The sequence below is a fragment of the Bombina bombina genome, chromosome 5 (genome assembly GCF_027579735.1).
Source record: "Bombina bombina isolate aBomBom1 chromosome 5, aBomBom1.pri, whole genome shotgun sequence".
Classification (NCBI taxonomy): Eukaryota; Metazoa; Chordata; class Amphibia; order Anura; family Bombinatoridae; genus Bombina; species Bombina bombina.
This window is the reverse complement of record NC_069503.1, coordinates 563,755,864-563,779,489: the sequence shown is the minus strand read 5'-3', so window position 1 is coordinate 563,779,489 and position 23,626 is coordinate 563,755,864. Positions and strand designations below refer to the sequence as shown.

The 23,626-nt window shown below is 40.4% G+C and overlaps 1 protein-coding gene across 1 annotated transcript in view; it reads right to left on the bottom strand.

Annotated features, from left to right (window-relative positions):
• The window catches only part of LOC128660583 (ATP synthase subunit C lysine N-methyltransferase), a gene marked incomplete at its 5' end in the record, with an annotated part of 128,677 nt that overhangs the window by 79,585 nt on the left and 25,466 nt on the right, over positions 1–23,626 (bottom strand). The window contains 1 exon segment of the mRNA XM_053714512.1: positions 23,571–23,621. Within this exon segment, the coding sequence (XP_053570487.1) occupies positions 23,571–23,621 (51 nt within the window).

The following is a 23,626-nucleotide window of genomic DNA, read 5'->3' as shown; positions in this document are numbered from 1 at the left end:
ACATTTGTGATTACTTTGCCTCTGCAGACTGATTCTTATTTCAGTTCATTTGACAAACTTGCATTTTAGCCAATCAGTGCTGACTCGTAAATATATAACTCCATTGGAGTGAGCACAATGTTATCTATATGGAACACATGGACTAGCGCTGTCCAGCTGTAAAAAACTGTCAAAATGCACTGAGATAAGAGGCAGTCTTGAAGGGCTTAGAAATTAGCATATGAGCCTACCTAGTTTATCTTTCAACAAAGAATACCAATAGAACAAAGCAAATTTGATGATAAAAGTAAATTGCAAAGTTGTTTAAATTGCATGCCCTATCTGACTCATGAAAGATTAATTTTGACTAGACTGTCCCTTTAAGAAAAGAACATGTGTGGTTTTATGATTGTGAAGCGTGCCACTGTCTTCCAATAAAGCTGTGGGAGCTCTGTTTATCAGTCAGTGAACATTCAGTCCCTAGGGTCCAATAATACACAGATATACATTTTCTGTTAGCTTCAATACCAAAATAAAAATCTCTATCTTAAAGGGACAGTAAACCTTAAAAATAATGTTATATAATTCTGCACATAGTGCAGAATTATATAACATTATTTAGGTGCTATAGCCATAAAAGCATTTTTTCCTTTTATATTTTGCTAAAATACGGCGCTTTTACAGACCCGCTCTCTGCTCTCTGCTGAGCGGGTCTGTAATATTCAGTCAGCGCATCGGGCCAGCTGTATAGTCACAGCCTGGCCCGACCGCGCCATAAGACTAAGTGCAGCTCGGTCCTGACAGGAGCGAGCTGCACTTAGTCTTATGGCGCGGTCGGGCCAGGCTGTGACTATACAGCTGGCCCGATGCGCTGACTGAATATTACAGACCCGCTCAGCAGAGAGCAGAGAGCGGGTCTGTAAAAGCGCCGTATTTTAGCAAAATATAAAAGGAAAAACATAATTTATGTAAGAACTTACCTGATAAATTCATTTCTTTCATATTAGCAAGAGTCCATGAGCTAGTGACGTATGGGATATACATTCCTACCAGGAGGGGCAAAGTTTCCCAAACCTTAAAATGCCTATAAATACACCCCTCACCACACCCACAATTCAGTTTAACGAATAGCCAAGAAGTGGGGTGATAAGAAAAAAGTGCGAAAGCATATAAAATAAGGAATTGGAATAATTGTGCTTTATACAAAAAATCATAACCACCACAAAAAAGGGCGGGCCTCATGGACTCTTGCTAATATGAAAGAAATGAATTTATCAGGTAAGTTCTTACATAAATTATGTTTTCTTTCATGTAATTAGCAAGAGTCCATGAGCTAGTGACGTATGGGATAATGACTACCCAAGATGTGGATCTTTCCACACAAGAGTCACTAGAGAGGGAGGGATAAAATAAAGACAGCCAATTCCTGCTGAAAATAATCCACACCCAAAATAAAGTTTAATGAAAAACATAAGCAGAAGATTCAAACTGAAACCGCTGCCTGAAGTACTTTTCTACCAAAAACTGCTTCAGAAGAAGAAAATACAACAAAATGGTAGAATTTGGTAAAGGTATGCAAAGAGAACCAAGTTGCCACTTTGCAAATCTGATCAACCGAAGCTTCATTCCTAAACGCCCAGGAAGTAGAAACTGACCTAGTAGAATGAGCTGTAATCCTATGAGGCGGAGTCTTACCCGACTCAAAATAGGCAAGATGAAATAAAGATTTCAACCAAGATGCCAAAGAAATGGCAGAAGTTTTCTGGCCTTTCTAAAACCGGAAAAGATAACAAATAAACCAGAAGTCTTTCGGAAAGACTTAATAGCTTCAACATAATATTTCAAAACTCTAATAACATCCAAAGAATGCAACGATTTCTCCTTAGAATTCTTAGGATTAGGACATAATGAAGGAACCACAATGTCTCTACTAATGTTGTTGGAATTCACAACTTAGGTAAAAATTCAAAAGAAGTTCGCAACACCGCCTTATCCTGATGAAAAATCAGAAAAGGAGACTCACAAGAAAGAGCAGATAATTCAGAAACTCTTCTGGCAGAAGAGATGGCCAAAAGAAACAAAACTTTCCAAGAAAGTAATTTAATATCCAATGAATGCATAGGTTCAAATGGAGGAGCTTGAAGAGCCCCCAGAACCAAATTCAAACTCCAAGGAGGAGAAATTGACTTAATGACAGGCTTTATACGAACCAAAGCTTGTACAAAACAATGAATATCAGGAAGAATAGCAATCTTTCTGTTGAAAAAGAACAGAAAGAGCAGAGATTTGACCTTTCAAGGAACTTGCGGACAAACCCTTATCTAAACCATCCTGAAGAAAATGTAATATTCTCGGTATTCTAAAAGAATGCCAAGAAAAATGATGAGAAAGACACCAAGAAATATAAGTCTTCCAGACTCTATAATATATCTCTCTGGATACAGATTTACGAGCCTGTAACATAGTATTAATCACAGAGTCAGAGAAACCTCTTTGACCAAGAATCAAGCGTTCAATCTCCATACCTTTAAATTTAAGGATTTCAGATCCTGATGGAAAAAAAGGACCTTGAGACAAAAGGTCTGGTCTTAACGGAAGAGTACACGGTTGGCAAGAGGCCATCCGGACAAGATCCTCATACCAAAACCTGTGAGGCCATGCCGGAGCTACCAGCAGAACAAACGAGCATTCCTTCAGAATCTTGGAGATTACTCTTGGAAGAAGAACTAGAGGCGGAAAGATATAGGCAGGATGATACTTCCAAGGAAGTGAAAATGCATCCACTGCCTCCGTCTGAGGATCCCGGGATCTGGACAGATACCTGGGAAGTTTCTTGTTTAGATGAGAAGCCATCAGATCTATTTCTGGAAGTTCCCACATTTGAACAATCTGAAGAAATACCTCTGGGTGAAGAGACCATTCGCCCGGATGCAACGTTTGGCGACTGAGATAATCCGCTTTCCAATTGTCCATACCTGGGATATAAACCGCAGAGATTAGACAGGAGCTGGATTCCGCCCAAACCAAAATTCGAGATACTTCTTTCATAGCCAGAGGACTGTGAGTCCCTCCTTGATGATTGATGTATGCCACAGATGTGACATTGTCTTATCTGAAAACAAATGAACAACTCTCTCTTCGGAAGAGGCCAAGACTGAAGAGCTCTGAAAATTGCACGGAGTTCCAAAATATTGATCGGAAATCTCACCTCCTGAGATTCCCAAACCCCTTGTGCCGTCAGATACCCCCATACAGCTCCCCAACCTGTAAAACTAGCATCTGTTGAGATTATAGTCCAGGTCGGAAGAACAAAGAAGCCCCCTGAACTAAACGATGGTGATCTGTCCACCATGTCAGAGAGTGTCATAAAATCGGTTTAAAGATATTAATTGAGATATCTTTGAGTAATCCCTGCACCATTGGTTCAGCATACAGAGCTGAAGAGGTCGCATGTAAAAACGAGCAAAGGAGATCGCATCTGATGCGGCAGTCCTAAGACCCAACATTTCCATGCATAAGGCTACCAAAGGGAATGATTGTGACTGAAGGTTTTGACAAGCTGATATCAATGTTAAACTTCTCTTGACTGACAAGGACAGAGTCATAGACACTGAATTTATCTAGAAACCTAAAAAGGTTACCCTTGTCTGAGGAATCAATGAACTGATTGGTAAATTGATCCTCCAACCATGAACTTGAAGAAACAACACAAGTCGATTCGTATGAGATTCTACGAAAATGAGAAGACTGAGCAAGTACCAAGATATCGTCCAAATAAGGAAATACCAAAACCCTATTCTCTGAATACAGAAAGAAGGGCACCGAGAACCTTTGAAAAAAATTCTTGGAACTGAGGCTAGGCCAAACGGTAGAGCCACAAAACTGGTAATGCTTGTCTAAAAAGAGAATCTCAGACACTAAAAGTAATCTGGATGAATCGGAATATGCAGATACACATCCTGTAAATCTATTGTAGACATATAATGCCCTTGCTAAACAAAAGGCAGGATAGTCCTACAGTAACCATCTTGAATGTTGGTATCCTAACATAACGATTCAATAATGATAGATCCAGAACTGGTCTGAAGGAATTGACCTTCTTTGGTACAATGAAGAGATAAAATAAAACCCCAGCCCCTGTTCCAGAACTGGAACTGGCATAAATACTCCAGCCAACTCTAGATCTGAAACACATTTCAGAAATGCTGAGCCTTGCTGTGTTAACTGGGACACGGGAAAGAAAAGAATCTCTTAGCAGGAGGCCTTAACTTGAAGCCAATTCTGTACCTTTCTGAAACAATGTTTCTGAAACCAGAGATTAAGAACGGAATTGATCCAAATTTCTTTGAAGAAAACGTAATCTGCCCCATACCAGCTGAGCTGGAATAAGGGCCGCACCTTCATAGGTACTTAGGAGCTGGCTATAGGTTTCTATAAAGCTCGGATATATTCCAAACTGGAAATAGTTTCCAAACTGATACCGCTCCTGAGGATGAAGGATCAGGCTTTTGTTCCTTGTTGTGAGAAAAGGAACGAAATGATTATTTACCCTGAAAGAAAGGGAAAGCAAAGTTGACTTAGAAGACATGTCAGTATTCCAAGTTTAATCCATAAAGCTTTTCTAGCTAAAATAGCTAGAGACATATACCTGACATCAACTCTAATGATATCAAAAGATGGTATCACCAATAAAATTATTAGCATGTTATAGAATAATAATAATGCTATAAAATTATGATCTGTTACTTGTTGCGCTAAAGCTTCTAACCAAAAAGTTGAAGCTGCAGCAACATCCGCTAAAAATATAGCAGGTCTAAGAAGATTACCTGAACATAAGTAAGCTTTTCTTAGAAAGGATTCAATTTTCCTATCTAAAGGATCCTTAAATGAAGTACTATCTGCCATAGGAATAGTAGTACATTAGCAGGAGTAGAGACAGCCCCATAACCTTAGGGATTTTTGTCCCAAAAAACTCTAATCTGTCAGATGGCACAGGATATAATTTGCTTAAACGTCTAGAAGGAGTAAATAAATTACCCAAATTATTCCATTCCCTGGAAATTACTTCAGAAATAGCATCAGGGAGATAAAACACCTCTGGAATAACTACCTTATTTAAACGTTTACATTTAGTATCAAGAGGACCAGAATCCTCTATTTCTAATGCAAATAACACTTCTTTAAGTAAAGAACGAATAAATTCCATCTTGGACAAATACAAAGATTTATCAGCATCAAAATGATGATGTTCATTTAAAAATTCATCTGAAAAAAAGAGAAGTTTTAAAAGACTTTTATGTATACTAGAAGGAGAAATAACAGACATAGCCTTCTTAATGGATTTAAAATAAAAAAAAAAATCTCTTATGTTATCAGGAACACTCTGAAAATTAGATGTTGACGGAACAGCAACAGGTAATGTAACAGTACTAAAGGAAATTTTATCTGCATTAATAAGTTTGACATGACATGCAATACAAATAACAGCTGGAGAAACAGATACCAAAAGTTTATAGCAGACTTAGCTTGGTAGCTCCAGCACTGTGCAGTGATTTTCCTGTAGTAACTTCTGACTCAGTTGCAACGTGGAACATCTTGCAATATGTAAAAGAAAAAAACAACATATAAAGCAAAATTGATCAAATTCCTTAAATGACAGTTTCAGGAATGGGAAAAAAATGCCAGTGAACAAGCTTCTAGCAACCAGAAGCAATAAATAATGAGACTTAAATAATGTGGAGACAAAAATGACGCCCAAATTTTTTAGCGCCAAAAAAGACGCCCACATTATCTGGCGCCTAAATGCTTTTGGCGCCAAAAATGACGCCACATCCGGAACGCCGACATTTTTGGCGCAAAATAACGTCAAAGAATGACGCAACTTCCGGCGACACGTATGACGCCGGAAACAGAAATAGAATTTTTGCGCCAAAAAAGTCCGCGCCAAAAATGACGCAATAAAATGAAGCATTTTCAGCCCCCGCGAGCCTAACAGCCCACAGGGAAAAAGTCAAATTTTAAGGTAAAATATGTTAAATTAAAATGCATTATCCCAAATATGAAACTGACTGTCTGAAAAATAAGGAAAGTTGAACATTCTGAGTCAAGGCAAATAAATGTTTGAATACATATATTTAGAACTTTATAAACAAAGTGCCCAACCATAGCTAGGAGTGTCACAGAAAATAAGACTTACTTACCCCAGGACACTCATCTACATATAGCAGATAGCCAAACCAGTACTGAAACGAGAATCAGCAGAGGTAATGGTATATATAAGAGTATATCGTCGATCTGAAAAGGGAGGTAAGAGATGAATCTCTACGACCGATAACAGAGAACCTATGAAATAGACCCCGTAGAAGGAGATCACTGCATTCAAATAGGCAATACTCTCCTCACATCCCTCTGACATTCACTGCACGCTGAGAGGAAAACCGGGCTCCAACTTGCTGCGGAGCGCATATCAACGTAGAATCTAGCACAAACTTACTTCACCACCTCCATCGGAGGCAAAGTTTGTAAAACTGAATTGTGGGTGTGGTGAGGGGTGTATTTATAGGCATTTTAAGGTTTGGGAAACTTTGCCCCTCCTGGTAGGAATGTATATCCCATACGTCACTAGCTCATGGACTCTTGCTAATTACATGAAAGAAAAATGCTTTTATGGCTATAGCACCTAAATAATGTTATATAATTCTGCACTATGTGCAGAATTATATAACATTATTTTTAAGGTTTACTGTCCCTTTAACTTTTATTTCATATAAAAATATCTTAATAGGTTTAAATAGTGTTCTATCATATGAATTCCAGAAATTTTTAAAATGTCCCTTTAAGATTCACTGCAGTGCTTCTTAAATTTAACTGCAATAACTATATGGTTTATACAGTGCTAAAAAAAATCATGCAGTTATCATTGAATTTAAAATGGTTGCACTGCACAGCACAGTTCAAAGGAATATAAATTTTACCAAGCACAAGTTTACAACTAAAGCATGTGTTATGAGACACCGAGAGGACATCGCATTTGAAGGTAGGATTAAAACATAATTCATCCTGCTTGTTTGTTTGCTCCACCGACTCCCTCGCTCTGTTGAATTTCTCAATAGTACTGAGGCGGCTCCTCTCAGTAATGGACATTGAAATGATGATGTGAGATAAAAGGCTGCTCTTATAAATGTATTCTTCAAAGAACAGTCATTTTATAAAGGTCAGTTTACAGTCTTCAAACTAAAGTCTGTCCCATAGAATTAACTATTTACAATTATTCTACTGCCCTCTGGTGGACGCTTGCATCCAATGCAATAATCTGTATTGGCAAATATTTTCCATTCATTACCTCAGTGCATTTGAGGTCATTAGTCTAATATAAATAAATGAGGTTTATAAAGCGCTATTATTCATGGTATACCAACAGTTTAATTCATAAATGATGAATTACAGCTCTTACATAGTATAGAAGAAGGAAAAACATTGCAATAATGCATATACTAATTATCGTCTGAGAAAAACAGCAGAGAAATTTAAATAGAAAAAGCATATTACTGGCTCTAAAAGTATTACTCATCAGTAGTCGCAGACAAAATATCAAACGTGGTACAGAGAACATTAATACATGGTTGCTTTGTAAAGAAACAAAAGAAAAAACTATTTATTTACCTTGTAGGGATTATTAACAGAAAACCTACCTTAACAATTTATGAAAAAAAGAAATATAGCATTAAAATACTTGAGGACTGACATGATCTAGAAAATTAATTATGCTAATGAATATACTAAAATGACAAGTAATTTACTGTTTTACTGTGTAATTTGGTTTATTCATCTACGTAAAGGAACTTTAAATACAAATTAACTAAGAAATGTTGCAACTAATGAAGCAGTTGTGTTTTATCAAATGACCATATTTCTTATGCTTTACATTCTCTTCAATTTCCCCAACCCCTAAAACAAAATACTCTTGTTAACCAATCGCAATCCAGTCCATATACAGTAGTTATGGTGTGAATATGCATTGTGGGTCACACAAGTGATATGAACTTACATTGTAAAGCTCTCTTGCCTACTAAGATGTGCTTAGCATTGATTCTGCTCAGTTAATATAATTAATTTCACAAGTTTATTAAAAAAACAGATACAAAATTAATATCTATTCTGCATATAATTAAATATAGATGATCTATATTTGTAATGTGTCACCACATTCCACAGTGTTATAGGGGTTCAGTAAATAAAGACAAGTCATGGTAGGCAGACTCAGGCAGAATATATGCACATTAAAGGGACATTCCAGCCAAAATTGGAATCCACAGGGATACATTTCAGTTTTTAATAGAAGCATTTTGTAATATACATGCATTAGCAAAATTGCTTCTAGTAAAAGCTATTGTTGTTTCAAAAGTGTATTTAAGTATGCACCGTGCACCAGCATTTTAAATACAGCACTTGTTCAGAGAGCCTAAGGTGCTTGTACCATGATTTAATTTGTTGATTGCTTACATGATTACAATCCCCACTGGCTCCCTGGACAGCTGCAGTATTTAAAATACTAGTGTACTGAGAATATCTAGCTATGTTTCACATCGTGGCCGACGGATAATATTCCAACAGACAAGTGGCCGTCGGAATACAGTCCAGCCACGAGATATATAGATTCGCTAGATAGATTAGATAAATAGATAGATAGAGTATTTACCAGAGAACTACAAGACGCATGGTTAGGTTCCCAGAGGCGGTTTCGGCGCATGAGGCTCTGATTAAAACAGAGCACTTTGGAGCGTATCTGCCCTCGGCCGAACTCGGAACATGCTTCGGCATTCTGTCCGTTGGCATTCTGTCAGAGCACCGTTTCACATGCACGTGCAGATAAAAATGTTAACACTAAAACAGTGACAACTTTTAATAGAAGCATGTTTGCCAATACATGTATATTGCAAATATGTTTCTATACAAAAAATTAATTGATCTGTGCGCATTTATGTAGCCACCAATAAGCAAGTACTATCTAGGGTGCTGAACTTAAAATGCGCCGGCTGGTAAGCTTTACATCCCTGCTTTTTTAAATAAAGATAGCAAGAGAACGAAGAAAAATTGATAATAGGAGTAAATTAGAAAGTTGCCTAAAATTGCATGCTCTATCTGAAAGAATAAAAAGGAAATTTATGCTTACCTGATAAATTTATTTCTTTTACGATATGACGAGTCCATGGATTTCATCCTTACTTATGGGATATCGCCTCCTGGTCAGCAGGAGGAGGCAAAGAGCTCCACAGCAGAGCTGTATATATAGCTCCTCCCTTCCCTCCCCCTACAGTCATTCGACCGAAGTTAGGAAGAGAAAGGAAAAGCCAAGGAGCAGAGGTGACTGAAGTTTAACAAACATAAAAACCTGTCTTTAGAAAAAACGACAGGGTGGGCCGTGGACTCGTCATATCGTAAAAGAAATAAATTTATCAGGTAAGCATAAATTTCCTTTTCTTTTACAAGATATGACGAGTCCACGGATTTCATCCTTACTTATGGGATACAATACCAAAGCTTTAGGACACGGATGAAAGGGAGGGACAAGACAGGAACCTAAACGGAAGGCACCACTGCTTGAAAAACCTTTCTGCCAAAAACAGCCTCAGAAGAGGCAAAAATATCAAATTTGGAAAATTTGGAAAAAATGTGAAGAGACGACCAAGTTGCAGCCTTGCAAATCTGTTCAACAGAAGCATCATTTTTAAATTCCCATGAGGAAGCCACAGCCCTAATAGAATAAGCCGTAATTCGTCCTGGAGGCTGCTGTCCAGCAGTCTCATATGCAACACGGATGATACTCTTCAGCCAAAAGAAAAAGAGGTAGCCGTAGCTTTCTAACCCCTACGTTTCCCAGCAAAAACAACAAATAATGAAGATGTTTGACGAAAATCCTTAGTCACCTGCAAGTAGAACTTCAGGGCACGGACTACGTCCAAATTATGTAACAGACGCTCCTTCGTAGAAGAAGGGTTAGGACATAAGGAAGGAACAAAAATTTCCTGATTAACATTCTTGTTAGAAACAACCTTAGGAAAAAACCCAGGTTTGGTACGTAACACCACCTTATCAGAATGTGAAAATAAGATAAGGAGAATCACATTGTAATGCCGAAAGCTCAGAAACTCTGCGAGCAGAAGCAATGGCAACCAAAAACAAAACTTTCCAAGTTAATAACTTAATATCTATGGAATGCATAGGTTCAAACGGAACCCCTTAAAGAACTAAATTCAAACTCCAAGGAGGAGCAATTGGTCTAAACACAGGTCTGATTCTAGCCAGAGCCTGACAAAAAGATTGAAGATCTGGAACATCTGCCAGACGTTTGTGTAGCAAAATAGACAAAGCAGAAATCTGTCCTTTAAAGGAACTTGCTGACAACCCTTTCTCCAATCCTTCTTGGAGAAAAGATAAAATCCTGGGAATCCTAACCCTACTCCATGAGTAGCCCTTGGATTTGCACCCACAAAGATATTTACGCCATATCTTATGGTAAATCTTTCTAGTAACAGGCTTGCGTGCCTGAATCAAGGTATCAATGACCGCATCAGAGAACCCCCGCTTAGATAAAATCAAGCGTTCAATCTCCAAGCAGTCAGCTACAGAGAAATTAGATTCGGATAATGGAAGGGTCCCTGAATGAGACGGTCCTGCCTCAATGGAAGCTTCCACGGTGGCAGAGATGACATGTCCACCAGATCGGCATACCAAGTCCTGCGAGGCCACGCAGGAGCGATTAGAATCACGAAGCCCTCTCCAGTTTGACTCTAGCAATCACCCGGGAAAGGAGAACAAACGGCGGAAACACATAAACTAGGTTGAACGACCAAGGCACTGCCAAGGCATCTATCCCTGGACCTGGATCCGAATCTCTGGAGCTTGGCAATCTGACGAGATGCCACAAGATCCAGCTCCGTTCTGCCCCATCTGAGAATCAGGTTGGCAAAAACCTCCGGATGGAGTTCCCATTCCCCCGGATGAAATGTCTGTCTGCTCAAAAAATCCGCTTCCCAGATGACCACTCCTGGGATGTAGATTACTGACAGATAACAAGAGTGAGCTTCCGCCCACCGAATTATCTTGGATACTTCTGTCATCGCTAAATAACTCCTTGTTCCTCCCTGATGATTGATGTAAGCCACAGTCGTGATGATGTCCGACTGAAATCAGATGACTTTGGCCAAAGCCAACTGAGGCCAAGTCTGAAGCGCATTGAATATTGCTCTCAACTCCAGAATATTGATGGGAAGTAGAGACTCCGACCGAGTCCACACACCCTGAGCCTTCAGGGAATTTCCAAACTGCACCCCATGCTAGTAGATTGGTATCCATTGTCACTATCACCCATAAGGGTCTGCGTAAGCATGACCCCTGGGATAGATGATCCAGCGACAACCACCATAGAAGAGAGTCCCTTGCTCTCTGGTCTAGATTCATTTGAGGAGACATAGTGGTATAGTCTCCAATCCACTGACTGAGCATGGTTATTTGCAAAGACCAGCGATGAAACCAAGCAAAAATAATGATGTCCATTGTCGCTACCAACAATCCAAATACCTCCATACACTGAGCCCCTGACGGCCGAGGAGTTGTCTGAAAAACTTGGTATTTGTTCAAAATTTTTAATTTACTGACCTCCGTCAGAAAGAATTTCATGGCCATAGAGTCGATTAGAGTTCCCAAGAAGGACCCCTTGTCTTTGGAACTAGCTAACTCTTCTCCAGATATACCTTCCACAGGAAGGATAGAACAAAGTCGGTGTGAGACTTTGCTAGCTGATAAGACGACGCCTGGATCAGAATATCGTCCAGATAAGGCGTCACTGCAATACCTCGCGGCCTTATAGCCGCCAGTAGAGACCCCAGAACCCTTTAAAAATTCTGGTCGCCGTGACCAAACCGAAGTAAGAGTCACAAACTGAAAATGTACGTCCGTGGATAAGAACATAAAGATATGCATAAAGACATATCTTTATCAAACTTAGCAACTTTAGCCAGGTCCGCCTGTGAGCCCCACAGGACCCCCATATTATGGCAACACAAGAAATAAACTTGCCAGACAGCAAATTTCAGTCCATTTTACCCCTCAGTATCATGCATAGAAAATGTGACAGAGAAGCATAGGCTGCTGTCCAAATATGCCTATAACATTTGGAAGTATAACAGTTTGGACCTAACAGAGACGTAGCCATATAAAAGGGGAAACAGGACGCGTATCCTAAGGACCACCCCACATGGATGGCGACGTAACATATCTCCCGGTCGGCATGTATCTTTATTGAACCGCCGGGAGATTTTGCAGAAGCGCGCTAAGTCCCCAAGAACCTCCCTGCATAGGCAGGTGCACAACAGTTAACTTCTGGGCGACATTGTAAAATGAATACACCGCCGGGAGAAAAAAAAAGGGCGCGCAAGAAAATGGAGCTTGTCAAGGACCGCCCTTCGTGGGCGTTCACAGACAAAGTCATACTGGCAGCTCCCGGACGGCATGGCTTGATTAACCGCCGGGAGAAGGGAGAGCATGTGAAAGCACTTGTTAACAACATTCACACCAAAAACTCTTCTGTCATAGTCACGCCTGGACCTCAATCAGACTCACAGTTTATTTCACCACCAGCTGGCTCCACACATTGTCATACATCTCCTCTCCCGTTCGGCATCTTTTTCTTATGCAACCGCTGGGAGATGTGATGATTACCGCCACAATACACAAGAGTGAAAATCATCCCCTTAACACATACCCCTTAGGGAAAACAAGTATGTTCCTCTGTCAGCTCCCGTGCGGCATGATGTCTTAACAAAACCGTCGGGAGAATACTTCTCTACAGAGGTCTTACAGAGTCTAAGCTCAAACGCGGTAACAATTTGCTGTCTAAAAAGTCTCCCCTGAAAGGAGAAAAGTATACCTGAATAAAGAGCCCCATATTCTCTTTCTAAGGGCTGTTATTCCCAAATTGAGTGGCCAATATCTTCTGAGCCCTTGTTCTTCTTCTTAAGCCCAGGAATAAAAATGGCACTTACCTCTCCTATCTGCCGACAGCAAAGGCAGCTCCCAGGCGTGTGAAGTCCTACTGCTCACATGGACCTGAGGATGACAAGGAAAATACTGAGTAATATCCCTCAGATTTTTTCCTTCAGATAGGGCAGCAACAGTAGATGGAAGGCGCAGTGAGAATTATGTCCCACAAGTTCCCATTACTTTAAAGCCACCAGATGCTTCTCTTTTTGTATTGAAGAGACTGATCTGGTCTAGGCTACACCCCAGCACAAAGAAGCACTCAGTGGCACTACTTTAAAAATAAAAAACTCTTGATTGAAGATTCTAAACTAACACTTCACTTTTACCTCTTCCTATCACTAACACAGGCAAAGAAAATGACTGGAGTGGGAGGGAAGGGAGGAGCTATATATACAGCTCTGCTGTGGCGCTCTTTGCCTCCTCCTGCTGACCAGGAGGCGATATCCCATAAGTAAGGATGAAATCTGTGGACTCGTCATATCTTGTAAAAGAAATTGGGTTTAGTATCCCTTTAAGGCCTCCCAAAGGGAGGTTTTTCCCCTGTTCCAAGGACCCTGTAAAGGCTCCAATGTGTCCAGTGTGTTAAGGATTTAGAGCTCTTGAGTGTGATAGTTCCACTCCTTTTTTCAGGCCAGAGTTTTTTTATTCCAACCTGTTTTATTGTTCCCAAGGGGGAACTTTTAGACCTATTCTTGATTTTAAAAATTGAATCATGTTTTCTCATGGTTCCTTCCTTCAAATGGAAACATTTCAAACTATTCTAACTCTAGTTCAGGAAGCACTATATATGTCCACATAGTCTTGAAGGATGCTTCCTTCATATTCCTATCCTCAAAACCCATCTCATGAAATAAAAAAATGGGTTTAGTATCCCTTTAATTGTGATTTTACTGTCCCTTTACTGTCTATAAAAATCCATTACATTTATTTTACAAATTTGGTTAGTTTGAAATCTGTAACAATTATTTTTGTGAAACAAAATTTAAAATGGTATATTTTAAGAATTTGTGAATCAGCTCATTCATTACTGTATGGAATGCATTGACTAACATTGCAGAATGCATACAGGACAGTTTTGTTTCTTTTTTTCATGCTCAAGGAAAAAATAAAATGCTGGAAGGAGTGCCGCTAAGGGTATGTGCATAAAACCAGTCCTATTATTTGGTAAACTACTACAAAGACTGTCATTGATTTCAGGTTTAGCTTACATATTTTTATCATAACAGAAATACAAATTGTGAGAAATTTTTACTAAAGTTACATTTTTTTACACTAAGGGGGATATTTATCAAGTTGTCAACTATGCTGCATTCGCCGGCACCAATACACTTGCCTAACATCGCGGCCGCGTATCTCAATACGCTCTCCTTATTTATGGAAAAAGACGTGCATCAAGTATGGGGCGATGAGCATCGGACTGTTGTTAACTAGCAGTCATCGATCTCGCGTCTATTCTGCTTTTTCCCAACTTTATTTATAAACTGTCACTAAACTCTGCCAATATACTAAAATGTTTAACCCCTATCTGCCGCTCCCCAACACCACCGCAACCTAAATAAAGTTATTAACCCCTATTCCGCCGCTCCTCGACACCGACGCAACTAAATAAATGTATTAACCCCTAAACCTCTGGCCTCCCACATCACTGCCACTAAATAAACCTATAAACCCCTAAACCGTCTGCCCCCCACATCGCCAAAAACTAAATTAAGCTATTAACCAGTAAACCTAACAACCCGCTAACTTTAGATTAAAATTACAACATCCCTATCTTCAAATAAATTTAAACTTACCTGTAGAATTAAAAAAAAACTATTTTAAACTATTAATTAACCTACCCTAACTATTATCCTACAATTAAATTAAACTACCAATTAAATTAAAGAGACACTGAACCCAGATTTTTTCTTTTGTGATTCAGATAGAGCATGCACTTTTAGGCAACTTTCTAATTTACTCCTATTATCAAATTTTCTTTATTCTCTTGGTATGTTTATTTGAAAAGCAAGAATGTAAGTTTAGATGCCGGCCCATTTTTGGTGAACAAACTGGGTTTCCCTTGCTGATTGGGCAACACCAATAAACAAGTGCTGTCCATTGTCTGAACCAAAAATTTGCTGGCTCCTTAGCTTAGATTCCTTCTTTTTCAAATAAAGATAGCAAGAGAATGAAGAAAAATTGATAATAGGAGTAAATAAGAAAGTTGCTTAAAATTGCAGGCTCTATCTAAATCATTAAAGAAAAAATTTGGGTTCAATGTCCCTTTAACTAAATTACATATTAAAAAACCTAACCCTACTAAAATTATTTAAATATACTATAAAACATTATTAAAAGTACTAAATTAACACAAAAAAAACAACTAAGTTACAAAAACAAACACTAAATTACAAAAAAAAAAAAACACATAAAAAATAAAAAAGAATTACACCTAATCTAATATCCCTATCAAAATAAAAAAAAACCTAGCCTACAATAAACTACCAATGGCCCTTAAAAGGGCCTTTTGTGGGGCATTGCCCCAAAGATAACAGCTCTTTTACATGTAAAAAAAAATGCAAACACCCCCCAACAGTTAAACCCCCCCCACCCAACCCCCCCAAATAAAAAACCTATTTAAAATAATTTAAGCTCCCCATTGCCCTGAAAGGGGCATTTGTATGGGCATTGTGCTTAAAAGGGCATTTAGCACTTTTACATGCCCAGACCCTAATCTAAAAATAAAACCCACCCAAAAACCCCCCAAAAAAATGAATACTAACCCCCGACGATCCACTTACAGTTCTTGAAGTCCCGCTTAAAGGATTCATCCAGCCGGAGAAGTGTCCTCATCAAGGCGGCAAGAAGTCTTCATCCACACTGAATCTTCTATCTTCATCCATCCGGTGCGCAGCGGGTCCATCCTGAAGACATTCGCCGCGGAGCATCCCCTTCATACGGTCGTCGCCGTAAACTGGAACTTCAATGCAAGTGACGTCATCCAAGATGGCGTCCTTTGCATTCCTATTGGCTGAAAGATTTCAATCAGCCAATAGGATTAGAGCTGCTAAAATCCTATTGGCTGTTACAATCAGCCAATAGGATTAGAGCTGCTAAAATCCTATTGGCTGTTACAATCAGCCAATAGGATTGAGCTCTAATCCTATTGGCTGATTGGAACAGCCAATAGGATTTTAGAAGCTCTAATCCTATTAGCTGATTGAAATCTTTCAGCCAATAGGAATGCAAGGGACGCCATCTTGGATGACGTCATTTGCATTGAAGTTCCAGTTTACGGCAACGACCGTATGAAGAGGATGCTCCATGACAGATGTCTTCAGGATGGACCCGCTCGGCGCCGGATGGATGAAGATAGAAGATGCCGTCTGGATGAAGACTTCTTGCCACCTGGACGATGACTTCTCCGGCTGGATGGATCCTTCAAGCGGGACTTCAAGAACTGTAAGTGGATCGTCGGGGTTAGTGTTAGGTTTTTTTTTTAAGTGTTTTTTGATTAGGGTCTGGGCATGTAAAAGAGATAAAGGCCCACACAAATGCCCTTTTCAGGGCAATGGGGATCTTAGGTTTTTTTAAGTTTTTTATTAAGGGCCATTGGTAGTTTATTGTAGGCTAGGGTTTTTTATTTTAAGGGGGCTTCATTATTTTGATAGGGCAATTAGATTAGGTGTAATTCTTTTTTATTTTTGATAATGTGTTTTTTTTATTTTTTATAATTTAGTGTTTGTTTGTTTTTGTAACTTAGGTTTTTTTGGTAATTTAGTACTTTTAATACGGTTTAATAGTATATTTAAATAATTTGAGTAGGGTTAGGGTTTTTTAATATGTAATTTAGTTAATTTAATTGGTAGTTTAATTTAATTGTAGGATAATAGTTAGGGTAGGTAATTAATAGTTTAAAAACATAATTTATGCTTACCTGATAAATTCCTTTCTTCTGTTGTGTGATCAGTCCACGGGTCATCATTACTTCTGGGATATTATCTGCTCCCCTACAGGAAGTGCAAGAGGATTCACCCAGCAGAGTTGCTATATAGCTCCTCCCCTCTACGTCACCTCCAGTCATTCGACCAAAGACCAACGAGAAAGGAGAAGCCAAGGGTGTAGTGGTGACTGAATTATAATTTAAAAAATATGTACCTGCCTTAAAAAACAGGGCGGGCCGTGGACTGATCACACAACAGAAGAAAGGAATTTATCAGGTAAGCATAAATTATGTTTTCTTCTGTTATGTGTGATCAGTCCACGGGTCATCATTACTTCTGGGATACCAATACCAAAGCAAAAGTACACGGATGACGGGAGGGATAGGCAGGCTCATTATACAGAAGGAACCACTGCCTGAAGAACCTTTCTCCCAAAAATAGCCTCCGAAGAAGCAAAAGTGTCAAATTTGTAAAATTTGGAAAAAGTATGAAGCGAAGACCAAGTTGCAGCCTTGCAAATCTGTTCAACAGAGGCCTCATTCTTAAAGGCCCAAGTGGAAGCCACAGCTCTAGTGGAGTGAGCTGTAATTCTTTCAGGAGGCTGCTGTCCAGCAGTCTCATAGGCTAAACGTATTATGCTACGAAGCCAAAAAGAGAGAGAGGTAGCAGAAGCTTTTTGACCTCTCCTCTGTCCAGAATAAACGACAAACAGGGAAGAAGTTTGGCGAAAATCTTTAGTTGCCTGCAAGTAGAACTTGAGGGCACGAACTACATCCAGATTGTGTAGAAGACGTTCCTTCTTTGAAGAAGGATTTGGACACAAGGAGGGAACAACAATCTCTTGATTGATATTCCTGTTAGAGACAACCTTAGGTAAGAACCCAGGTTTAGTACGCAGAACTACCTTGTCTGAGTGAAAGATCAGATAAGGAGAATCACAATGTAGGGCTGATAACTCAGAGACTCTTCGAGCCGAGGAAATAGCCATTAAAAATAGAACTTTCCAAGATAACAATCTTATATCAATGGAATGAAGGGGTTCAAACGGAACACCCTGTAAAACGTTAAGAACTAAGTTTAAACTCCATGGCGGAGCAACAGTTTTAAACACAGGCTTGATCCTAGCTAAAGCCTGACAAAAGGCCTGGATGTCTGAATTTTCTGACAGACGCCTGTGTAACAAGATGGACAGAGCTGAGATCTGTCCCTTTAATGAGCTAGCCGATAAACCCTTTTCTAAACCTTCTTGTAGAAAAGACAATATCCTAGGAATCCTAACCTTACTCCAGGAGTAATCTTTGGATTCACACCAGTATAGGTATTTACGCCATATTTTATGGTAAATCTTTCTGGTAACAGGCTTCCTAGCCTGTATCAGGGTATCAATAACCGACTCAGAAAACCCACGTTTTGATAAAATCAAGCGTTCAATTTCCAAGCAGTCAGCTTCAGAGAAGTTAGACTTTGATGTTTGAATGGACCCTGAATCAGAAGGTCCTGTCTTAGAGGTAGAGACCACGGCGGACAGGATGACATGTCCACTAGATCTGCATACCAAGTCCTGCGCGGCCATGCAGGCGCTATTAGAATCACTGATGCTCTCTCCTGTTTGATTTTGGCAATCAATCGAGGAAGCAGCGGGAAGGGTGGAAACACATAAGCCATCCTGAAGTTCCAAGGTGCTGTCAAAGCATCTATCAGAACCGCTCCCGGATCCCTGGATCTGGATCCGTAGCGAGGAAGTTTGGCGTTCTGGCGAGACGCCATGAGATCTATCTCTGGTTTGCCCCAACGTCGAAGTATTTGGGCAAAGACCTCCGGATGAAGTTCCCACTCCCCCGGATGAAGAGTCTGGCGACTCAAGAAATCCGCCTCCCAGTTCTCCACTCCCGGGATGTGGATTGCTGACAGGTGGCAAGAGTGAGACTCTGCCCAGCGAATTATCTTTGATACTTCTATCATTGCTAGGGAGCTTCTTGTCCCTCCCTGATGGTTGATGTAAGCTACAGTCGTGATGTTGTCCGACTGAAACCTGATGAACCCCCGAGTCTTTAACTGGGGCCAAGCTAGAAGGGCATTGAGAACTGCTCTCAATTCCAGAATGTTTATTGGCAGGAGACTTTCCTCCTGACTCCATTGTCCCTGAGCCTTCAGAGAATTCCAGACAGCGCCCCAACCTAGAAGGCTGGCGTCTGTTGTTACAATTGTCCAGTCCGGCCTGCTGAAAGGCATCCCCCTGGACAGATGTGGCCGAGAAAGCCACCATAGAAGAGAGTTTCTGGTCTCTTGATCCAGATTCAGAGTGGGGGACAAATCTGAGTAATCCCCATTCCACTGACTCAGCATGCACAATTGCAGCGGTCTGAGATGTAGGCGTGCAAAGGGAACTATGTCCATTGCTGCTACCATTAAGCCGATCACCTCCATGCATTGAGCTACTGACGGGAGTTGAATGGAATGAAGGACACGGCATGCATTTAGAAGCTTTGTTAATCTGTCTTCTGTCAGATAAATCTTCATTTCTACGGAATCTATAAGAGTCCCCAAGAATGGAACCCTTGTGAGAGGCAAGAGAGAACTCTTCTTTTCGTTCACTTTCCATCCATGCGACCTTAGAAATGCCAGAACTAACTCTGTATGAGACTTGGCAATTTGAAAGCTTGAAGCTTGTATCAGAATGTCGTCTAGGTACGGAGCTACCGAAATTCCTCGCGGTCTCAGAACCGCCAGAAGGGCACCCAGAACCTTTGTGAAGATTCTTGGAGCCGTAGCCAATCCGAATGGAAGAGCTACAAACTGGTAATGCCTGTCTAAGAAGGCAAACCTTAGATACCGGTAATGATCTTTGTGAATCGGTATGTGAAGGTAAGCATCCTTTAAATCCACTGTGGTCATGTACTGACCCTTTTGGATCATGGGTAAGATTGTCCGAATAGTTTCCATTTTGAACGATGGAACTCTTAGGAATTTGTTTAGGATCTTTAAATCCAAGATTGGCCTGAAAGTTCCCTCTTTTTTGGGAACCACAAACAGGTTTGAGTAAAACCCTTGTCCTTGTTCCGACCGCGGAACCGGATGGATCACTCCCATTAATAATAGATCTTGTACACAGCGTAGAAACGCGTCTTTCTTTATTTGGTTTGTTGACAACCTTGACAGATGAAATCTCCCTCGTGGGGGAGATAATTTGAAGTCTAGAAGGTATCCCTGAGATATGATCTCTAGCGCCCAGGGATCCTGGACATCTCTTGCCCAAGCCTGGGCGAAGAGAGAGAGTCTGCCCCCCACTAGATCCGGTCCCGGATCGGGGGCCCTCGGTTCATGCTGTCTTAGGGGCAGCAGCAGGTTTTCTGGCCTGCTTGCCCTTATTCCAGGACTGGTTAGGTTTCCAGCCTTGTCTGTAACGAGCAACAGCTCCTTCCTGTTTTGGTGCAGTGGAAGTTGATGCTGCACCTGCTTTGAAATTCCGAAAGGGACGAAAATTAGACTGTCTAGCCTTAGCTTTGGCTTTGTCTTGAGGTAGAGCGTGGCCCTTACCTCCTGTAATGTCAGCGATAATTTCTTTCAAACCGGGCCCAAATAAAGTTTGCCCCTTGAAAGGTATATTAAGTAATTTGGACTTAGAAGTTACATCAGCCGACCAGGATTTTAGCCACAGCGCCCTACGTGCCTGAATGGCGAATCCTGAATTCTTAGCCGTAAGTTTGGTTAAATGTACTACGGCCTCCGAAACGAATGAATTAGCTAGTTTAAGGACTCTAAGCCTGTCCGTAATGTCGTCCAGCGTAGCGGAACTAAGGTTCTCTTCCAGAGACTCAATCCAAAATGCTGCCGCAGCCGTAATCGGCGCGATGCATGCAAGGAGTTGCAATATCAAACCTTGTTGAACAAACATTTTCTTAAGGTAACCCTCTAATTTTTTATCCATAGGATCTGAAAAAGCACAGCTATCCTCCACCGGGATAGTGGTGCGCTTAGCTAAAGTAGAAACTGCTCCCTCCACCTTAGGGACCGTTTGCCATAAGTCCCGTGTGGTGGCGTCTATTGGAAACATCTTTCTAAATATTGGAGGGGGTGAGAACGGCACACCGGGTCTATCCCACTCCTTAGTAACAATTTCAGTTAATCTCTTAGGTATAGGAAAAACGTCAGTACTCGCCGGTACCGCAAAGTATTTATCCAACCTACACATTTTCTCTGGTATTGCAACAGTGTTACAATCGTTAAGAGCCGCTAAGACCTCCCCTAGTAATACACGGAGGTTTTCCAATTTAAATTTAAAATTTGAAATATCTGAATCCAATCTGCTTGGATCAGAACCGTCACCTACAGAATGAAGCTCTCCGTCCTCATGCTCTGCAAGCTGTGACGCAGTATCAGACATGGCCCTAGAATTATCAGCGCACTCTGTTCTCACCCCAGAGTGATCACGCTTGCCTCTTAGTTCTGGTAACTTAGCCAAAACTTCAGTCATAACAGTAGCCATATCTTGTAATGTTATCTGTAATGGCTGCCCAGATGTACTAGGCGCCATAATATCACGCACCTCCCGGGCGGGAGACGCAGGTACTGACACGTGAGGCGAGTTAGACGGCATAACTCTCTCCTCGCTGTTTGGTGAAATTTGTTCAATTTGTACAGATTGGCTTTTATTTAAAGTAGCATCAATACAGTTAGTACATAAATTTCTATTGGGCTCCACCTTGGCATTGGAACAAATGACACAGGTATCTTCCTCTGAATCAGACATGTTTAACACACTAGCAATAAACATGCAACTTGGTTACAATCTTATTTAACAAAAGCGTACTGTGCCTCAAAGAAGCACTAAACGATTAAATGACAGTTGAAATAATGAACTGAAAAACAGTTATAGCATCACTCTTTAAAAACAACATAACTTGTTAGCAAAGGTTTGTTCCCATTAGTAAAGCAACACTAATTAAATTTTAAACATAAAAATCACAGAGCAACGTTTTAAAACACAGTCACTATATAAATCTCACAGCTCTGCTGAGAGAATCTACTTCCCTTCCAAGAAGTTTGAAGACCCCTGAGTTCTGTTAGAGATGAACCTGATCATGCAGAAAATATAAGTGTAACTGACTGGAAATTTTTGATGCGTAGCAAAGAGCGCCAAAAACGGCCCCTCCCCCTCACACACAGCAGTGAGAGAGAAACGAAACTGTCATAATCAAAACAAGCAAACTGCCAAGTGGAAAAATAATGCCCAAATATTTATTCACTCAGTACCTCAGAAATGCAAACGATTCTACATTCCAGCAAAAACGTTTAACATGAATTAAATACCTATTAAAAGGTTTAATGTATTTTTACAGAGTAATTCCGGTGAAATACCATCCCCAGAACACTGAAGTGTAGAGTATACATACATTCATTATAACGGTATAGCAGGATTTTCTCATCAATTCCATTCAGAAAATAAAAACTGCTACATACCTCAACGCAGATTCAACTGCCCGCTGTCCCCTGATCTGAAGCTTTTACCTCCCTCAGATGGCCGAGAAACAGCAATATGATCTTAACTACTCCGGTTAAAATCATAAGAAAAACTCTGGTAGATTCTTCTTCAAACTCTGCCAGAGAAGTAATAACACGCTCCGGTGCTATTGTAAAATAACAAACTTTTGATTGAAGTTATAAAAACTAAGTATAATCACCATAGTCCTCTCACACCTCCTATCTAGTCTTTGGGTGCAAGAGAATGACTGGAGGTGACGTAGAGGGGAGGAGCTATATAGCAACTCTGCTGGGTGAATCCTCTTGCACTTCCTGTAGGGGAGCAGATAATATCCCAGAAGTAATGATGACCCGTGGACTGATCACACATAACAGAAGAAATAGTTTATTTTAATTGTACAGGTAAGTTTACATTTATTTGAAGATAGGGATGTTGTAATTTTATTTTATAGTTAGCGGGTTTAGGGGTTAATAACTTAATTTAGTTTATGGAGATGTGGGGGGCTGACGGTTTAGGGGTTAATAGGTTTAGTTAGTGGTAGTGATGTGGGAGACCAGGGGTTTGGGGGTTAATAAGTTTATTTAGTGGCGGTGGTGTCAGGGAGCGGCGGAATAGGGGTTAATACATTTTATTTAGGTGGCGGCGATGTCGGGGGCGGCAGATTAGGGGTGTTTAGACTCGGGGTTTATGTTAGGGTGTTAGGTGTAAACGTAACTTGTTTTCAACCATATAAATCAATGGGATATCTGGCAGCATCGAACATAAGCTTTCGGTGCTTTCAGACTCCCATTGATTTCTATGGCATCCGCGGCCTCCATGGTGGCGGATTGAAAACCAGGTACGCTGGGGCGGAAAAGACGCGAGCGTACCTGTTAAAAGTTTGATAACTGGGAAAAGGTGTCAAATAGAGCCGCATGTGTATTCAGAACATCTGTAATGACGTAAGCATCGATCTGCGTCGGATTGAGACAGGCGGATTGTATGTCACGTCACAAATTTCAAAATTTGCTGGTCTGTAGGCTTTGATAACTAGGTCGGATCAAGCTTGCAACAATTACGCTGCAGAATTCCAGCTTTTTTGCGGTTGACAGCTTGATAAATATCCCCCATACTGTTCAGATTTTTGGAATACATAAAATACTTACCATCTGTGGCACACCGAAAATCACAACATTTGAATACTGAGAAAAACTGACCTGAA